The sequence below is a fragment of the Mesitornis unicolor genome, unplaced genomic scaffold (assembly GCF_000695765.1).
Source record: "Mesitornis unicolor isolate BGI_N332 unplaced genomic scaffold, ASM69576v1 scaffold7145, whole genome shotgun sequence".
In the NCBI taxonomy this organism is placed as follows: Eukaryota; Metazoa; Chordata; class Aves; order Mesitornithiformes; family Mesitornithidae; genus Mesitornis; species Mesitornis unicolor.
In genome coordinates, this window is record NW_010187414.1 from 1 (window position 1) to 7,265 (window position 7,265).

The 7,265-nt window shown below is 48.4% G+C and overlaps 1 protein-coding gene across 1 annotated transcript; it reads right to left on the minus strand.

Moving 5' to 3' along the window:
- Positions 1-247: 247 nt before the first annotated feature.
- USP49 (ubiquitin specific peptidase 49) lies at positions 248-5,597 on the minus strand (the record flags this gene model as incomplete). The annotated part of the gene is given in 3 exon segments (XM_010185434.1): positions 248-377; positions 2,233-2,437; positions 4,215-5,597. Coding segments are annotated over 3 exon segments (1,718 nt in total), but the record flags the coding sequence as incomplete, so codon positions are not given.
- Between the last annotated feature and the right edge of the window lie 1,668 nt (positions 5,598-7,265).

The window sequence follows — 7,265 nt, forward strand, 5'->3', positions numbered from 1 at the left end:
AGGCCAAGATGCCACAGCCCACACTGATCACCTCTTCCCAAAAAGGCAGGGAAGTCGCTTCTCCACACCACGCAGCGAGCCCCGCTCACCTGAATCGCTTAAGGTGCAGTCGGAGGACCTGAGGTAGTCTGTAGATCATTAACTGCTTTCTAGCTTCACTCAGAACAAGAGGTTTAGGAGAAGACTTGCGCCGTTTGCCTACTGATCACTTCTTCCCAAAAAGGCAGGGGAAGTCGCTCCCCGACACCAAGCAGCGAGCCCCGCTCACCTGAATCGCTTAAGGTGCAGTCGGAGGACCTGAGGTAGTCTGTAGATCATTAACTGCTTTCTAGCTTCACTCAGAACAAGAGGTTTAGGAGAAGACTTGCGCCGTTTGCCTGCCAGAAGAGAAAGAGATATCAAGGCAAAGGTTGTTAGTGTAATGTGTAATTCACCTTCAGAAGGGAAAAGCACATTCTGGACTCCTTCTCTTGCAGCAGCAGCGGATCAGCTCGCATGCACTCAGGATGGACACGCAAATCAACATTTCTTATGAATGCCTTCACAGAGCAGGAACTTCCCTAGGAACAAAACTCACACATTTAAAAACACTTAAACTTACTCAAATTTTGTGATGCTCGTAATCACACAACCTTCAAGCTGCTCATGCTGACATTTTGCTCCGAAAATACACCAGAAATATGAGGACAGAGCTAGGGCCAATGATACCTAGGGCTGCAGCAGTTTCAACAGGTCAACTCCTGGCATCCAAATAGTATTATATGGCATCATATTCTGTTAAAATACTCCTTATTACAGCACGGCACTAAAGCTTGTAGCAGCAAGCTTCACTAGCTCAAGAACATGAATACAAGGCAGCAGAAAACGTTCCCAGCAAGGTTCCACCTCTCGCAGGGTTTCTGCCTGCCCAAGAACATAAACCAACTTCTGTAATGAAACTGGAGAAGAAAAGAGGTTCCTGTTCGCACGATTCCTCTTTCCAGGACACTGAGCAGCAGGAGGAAGACAGGTGGCTCCCAGAGCTTCCAGTAAGAAAGGTACCTGTTAATTAGATTTCTGCACCTCACCGCACCAGTTCGGAACAGATGGGATGCTCCTCCTCCATCGCGTCTGACAAGCGGTGCCTCCAATAATTTTTGGCACCTAGACGCAGGCTGCTTGCCTTGCCCTGACTTTTTTCAGCTGGTTAATGGTTCCTTAGGCACTTAACTCAGAAGTGACTGTTAAAGTTCAGGCTTTCACAAAGAATCGAAGCAAGCAGATTAAAGATGACGCCGTGGTCATCCACATCACCGCTTTGTGAGCGGTATTTGGGAAGCAGAATCTGCTCGAATTGTATTTGGCTTTGTTTCAGGAACATCTACTTGACGATTATTACCTAACGCTCTGTGAAGATGTTTGGTAACAGATTTGCAAGCTGATAGGGAACAGATCTCTGCACGGATTTGCTACTTCAGCTGCTTAGCTGCAATGTAAGTCAAATTATTGGCGTTTTCCTCCGAAGGGGATGAACATTTGCCATGAATACCTGCATGAAAAACATTTCAGATCCAGCTTATCAGCGCAGCTGAGCTGCACAAGGCACAAGGCTAAAATTACTTTCAGGCGTATAATGACCTTACACTCAGACCCACTACAGGGACGCAGAAGTCATCTTCCAGCTGAGCACAGCAAAACACGGGCGTTCCTGTAAGGGCTAATACATTAACCCGAGACACCCAGAATAACGTCAGCTCATTGCTTCTCGACAAAACGCCTTCAGAGATGGAAACTCCGACCTGGCAGCAGACCCTGAGAACTCTGCATTTAGGATTTGTGTGTAAACGATTCAATCAAGAACGAGCAGCACGCAGATGACTTGTTACGAAAGCTCTCCTGCCATGCAGAGGGGAGCAAAGCAGAGGGTACAAGGTTGCTTCTTTTGCCCCTCTCCTCCAAAAAATGACCGAAGTTGCCTTCTGCTCCAGCACAAGTGGAGAGAGCAGTTCCGAACAGGGCTGTATTAAACCCTGAGTAAACCGACTCAATGGTGGAGACATGAGATAAATGACGTATCAGATCCCAACCGGTGCTGTGACCAACAGGGGGAAACAAAACAGCACGAGCCGCGAGGAAAAGCAGTGTTTTCATACACATACAGGCCACAGTCCGTGTTTTCACACACAGAAACACCTCTCGCTCCGAAAACCAGAGTGTTTTGGGTGGCAAAGGCAGCAGCAGCACCCCACTTACTGTTGCATTGGTCGCACGCGTAAATCCTCCCTTCCAGAGCTTCCGTCTCGGTGAACTTGGCCAACATTTCCGTCAGCATGCACTCGGTCTGGTTAACGGGGACGATCCCTTTCTCAGTGCAGTGGTAGCGCTCGGGGAACTCCAGGGAAAGATCCCAAAAGGGCTCAACGGTGTTGGATTTGTAGTTGCATGTTATGCAGGTGACCTGGGAATGAAAAGTGCATACACGAATGAAGTTATGGAGATGTACGTGTGCAAACAGGCACTTATATTCACATCCAAACAGCCAGTTCATGCCCAAAAGGCTGTGCAGTTTCATGGACACAAAGGCAATCCGTGAGCCAAGAGAAACACTGCTTGTTTCCAGGCTGAAATCTGCCTATCTTGAGCAGATGATTTAAACTATTTTTCAATTCTCAAAAAAATGAAGGCAATATTCACCTTTATGGGAGTCACTTCCTCAGATAACCACGGTTACAGGTATCACACTGATTCACAGTTGGGTGACAAGCACCTTGGATCTGTTTTCTACTACAAAAAGCACACGTTTGCATTTATCACACAATCTTCCTTCCATAGTTTCTCTACTATCCTCGCGTATTTCCCTCCTGTAATGTTTCATTTACTAACAATACAAAAATTCATGAATGGAGCTTGAAAGGACAGATTTCAGATGCACTTTTTTCCTTATGCATTATCAATAAGACCAGCAGAGAAGTTTTCAATTAAACTCAGAGGCAGAAAGTGAGAACGTGGAGAAGTAACACAACCAGAGAACAGCTCTGGTCGGACTCTGTCACTGGGAAAAGCATCCACCAAAACCCAAATTCCAAGCTTGCAGCCTGGCAGCTTCATCCACTGAAGGTACCAGTAACGTCAAGATGGACTCGTAGCTACAGACAGGGAAGGAAGTCGTTCTGGTTTGAAACTGAACACAGTACATGTACACAAGAGTTACATAAACAGAATAAACAGCTCGGCGAGTTATTTATAGTGTATCGTAGTAACAGATAAATTACACTGATGTGGGAACGTCCTCACGCTGTTAACACAGACCTACCACTGAATCTACAACAGGCACCACCTCCCAGCGTCAAGAGACAACCCAAAAAGGAGCTTTGAGTTCAGAAGCCCAGAAGAAGCTCAGGCACTGCAGAGGAGTCAACTGAACCACGACTTCAAGTGTCCTTTCCCTGAAAATTCAACAACTAACTTGAAAAATACACCTTTTAATATTCAACGTGCACTCAAGTTCTTGTGAGTGGTAAACTTGGTAGGACTGGCACCGAGAAGGGCAATATAAATAGTACTGAGAATGTATAATAAATACTCCTCGTGGTCTGACCTTGCAAACCCTCGAGTGTCAAGTTAGGCACCCACTTCATTCCTCCTGGAAAGCAAAGGCAGTTGAGGACTTTCAAAAGGCACTGGGTGCTCAGGGTCTGCCTTGTCAGGAATAACAAGTTTCAGACGTGGGAACAGCAGAGGAGCAACAGACCGAGCACACGAGAGGCACTTTCCTCTCCTACAGACACCTGCGTAAGCACGTTCAGTATCTGAAGATGACTTTCAAACGCCTGCCAAGAAAACACTGTCACAGACAACTTATTCTTTACAGCACAAGGTGACTGCCCTCTCTGTCCCTCGTCATCTTCTGTCTGGCCACAGAAACAAAACCAGGAAGAGACAAAACAAATGACAAAGACACTTAAAGATCACAGTAAAAACTGAAAACCAAGGGCTCAGCACTCTCTGTACTTGTGCACATTTCACTCTGAAGCAGCAAAAGCCAACTGAGTTTACAGTACACGTGGCAAGTATTGAAAATGCTGACAACCTGCACAGCAACCCAACAGATTTCTCTCTCTGGAGGCGCTCCTAAGCAATTCCTCTTACAGATCTGGTGTCTCCTCAAGAAACGGAGCCTTTGCTCCCTGGTGTGAACGGCTCCAAGTGATTTCTGTGCAAAAGCAGGTGCATACCTGACTAAGCAACTGCCCGTGGAAAATGGTGTTCACCACCTTCAGGACCTGCTTGGTGAGCTTCCTCTGGGAGAAGGGGATGAGGATCCTGCGCTTCGTTCCCTCCGACTCCAGCTCCTGCTGTACCTTATCCAACAACTCGCAGAGAAATTCCTGAGCGTCCTGCTGGTCGTACCCTCGAAACGCCGGGATCAGACTCCACACAGAGTGCAGCATGGCAAAGGGGGACACCAGCGCCCACTTGCCAGACCACATCACTCTGAAGAGGGTGTGCAATTCGTGACAGAGGGAAATGTGCTTTGAACTCGGCTCCTTGGGTTGTATCAGTTCTAAACTCCTGCTTATCGAGGAGCCACCATTTAAGCCAGCTGGCAAGCTCTGCGTGCCATATGATCCCACTTTGTCAGGCTTCCCCGACTCATTAGCAGCAGACCCATTTGCCAATTTGCCAGGCGTCCTAGACTTCCCATTCACAGTTTTGGCTAAGAGTTCTTCTGTTTCACAGAGATCAAGTGTCAAAAAACATTCTCTAAACTTCTGGAGGTGACTGAGCACTTGCAGAATAGAATTCATGTAACACGTGTTTCCCAGGTTCCTTAGACCCGTTACCCCGGGAGTCATCAGAGGCTTACGCCGGATGGAATAAAACTGTTTGAATCTGCTGCTCTGCATCTGACTTGAGGTAGGGGAAGCGGTCGCCACCTCCCTGAATTTCCTTGGGATCAAGTTCTCTCTGTGCACGTGAGACAGCAGCCTGGCGCTCTTCCTCGGAGGAGTGTTTGCCAGCTCCTCCAGGAGCTGTCTCTTCATCTCCTGCCGCCGCTGCCTGGCTGCCTCCTTCTTCTTCTCCAGCTCCTCCATTTGCTGCTTCTCCTTTAACTTCAGCTGGCCCCGAGAGCTCTTATCAAACCAGGTCCGCAGCGCCTTCGCAAGCAAGGACTGGCGCCTGTGCCAGAGAGCTGTGAGCATCTGAGACTGCCCCTGAGGGCTCCTTTGATGGCTGCACACGTCCTCCCCCAGAGCCATCGATCGCAACGTCCTGCCGCTTCTCGTCGACGGATCATGTTTTTGACTTTTAATTGCCGACAGAGAACTCCTCAGCAATTTCAAATCGCCCTCCGGGTTATCGTTCAAGACGTAATCTTCACAAAGGTAACAGAAGACGTACAGATCGTGGACTTCCATTGCCAACGGATGCCTGGTTTCTTCGAAGTGTTTGAGCGCATGCTCCTCGATGTACCTCCCGCACGCCACGTGGGAGCACTTCAGACAGGCCCAGAGAGACTCGGTCGTCTGGCAGTCCACGCAGTGCCACTTCTGGGGGTTCAGGATGGAGTGGTCCTGGGCGAGTCGTAGCCGCCCAACATGTTTGCATCTATCCATGTCTTACAGGAGTCTTCGCTGCTTTGACCTTGGAAGGCAAAAATAAAAGAGAGAAAGGATCTTAGAGCATATACATCTTTAAAATTCTCTCTCTTTTTCTTTTTTACCAGCTGTAAAGAGCTATAAAAATACAGATGTCGCGCCTTGTCAATCCCACCTGCAGTTTTCCTTAACCGGCTACGTTAATTCTGAGCACAGGTTTGTTTAAAAAGCGGTTTTTAGTACCAGCAAAAGCCATTGGATTGACAAGGTCTGCAGCATAAAGCTGCCTATCTGCCTACTAAGGACAGCCCAGACAGCTGCCAGCACGCCCGACCCAACCTGAATGGCTCGCTCCCAAGGAGAACGAGATTAATTCAGTCCACACACACGTTTGATCTTTAGGTGCCCTCCTGAAATTGATACATACAAAATGAATTTGGAATTGGAATGCACGCCGTCAGGAACCAGGCCGAGGTTACCAACTCCTCGCAGAAGGCACAAAAACATCTAATAATTGTCATCACCAGAGCATTTGCAAGTCCACGGGCTTTACATTCTACCTTTGCTATCCCACACTTGAGCATTTGGATGATTTAAGAAAATTAGCAGGGTAAAAACAAATCATAAAAACGTGCGTCATCCCGCGTTGTAGTGAACCTAAAGGAACATCTGCATGTGGACACGTGTCTGCGAGCACACACACAGAGAAAGCAACTGGTTCACTGAATTACCACAGCGTAAGGGAAATCAAAGCAGGGATACCAGGACTGGAAGGCGCAAAAAGCTTTCGCTCTGCGTCCTTCGCCCGTACGTTTTACAGAAGACACCGAGCTGCACAAAGAGCACAACTGAACACCATGTGCCAGCGCTGTGGTTTCTTTTGTGCAGCCCCTCCAGCACCCCGAGCCGCGGGGACAGAGATGGGGGCGCAGGGGCAGCAGCCGGGCTCGCTCGCGCTACTCACGGAGTGGCGTTCAAACATCCTCTCCTCCGCGACGCAGCGTCCAGGGCGCGGAGCATCCCCATTGCAGCCAGAGGAGCCTTCCAAAGGCGGTTCTTCGAGAATTTAATGACCGCTTAAGTCTTCGTCGTAAGGCGGCACGGCTTCAAAGCCCTGGAGAGAAAATACTCTGGTGATGCACAGAAACGGAGCGCGAACGCTGGCAGGGCTGCTCGTGAACACCGCTAATCCCCTCGGCGCAGGAGCTGCTGCGGAGACCACGTTCATGAGGGAGGACAAAATTATCTGGAAGTCAAAGCATGAACACACCTAGGAACCCAAATACCGAGACGTTAGGAAATGTCACGGGGAAGAGGCGCTCTGGGATTGCATTTTGCCGCTTTCATTTTCGGATCGTCTCGAAATCTGCTGATCACATGTAGCCACTTCATCGCGAGTCTTTTGTAGTGGATGACCCAACATATGGCAGGGGGAAAGGCAAAAAAAAATAATCTGGGTAACAAAATAACTGAGCAAAACCGTGCGCCTCCTGTGATCGCTGCAATTTTGGCTGCTGCGAGAACTTGGTGAAAGAAGAGGGGGGGAGGAGATAGGGAAAAAGAAACACAAATCTGTCCTGAATTAAGAGTTCATTTCTAGATGATTTCTCAAACAATGAAGTAATGAGGAGCTGTCAAGTGCGAACGGCAACAAAATAAGAACTGTGGAGGGAAGAAAGATGGGAA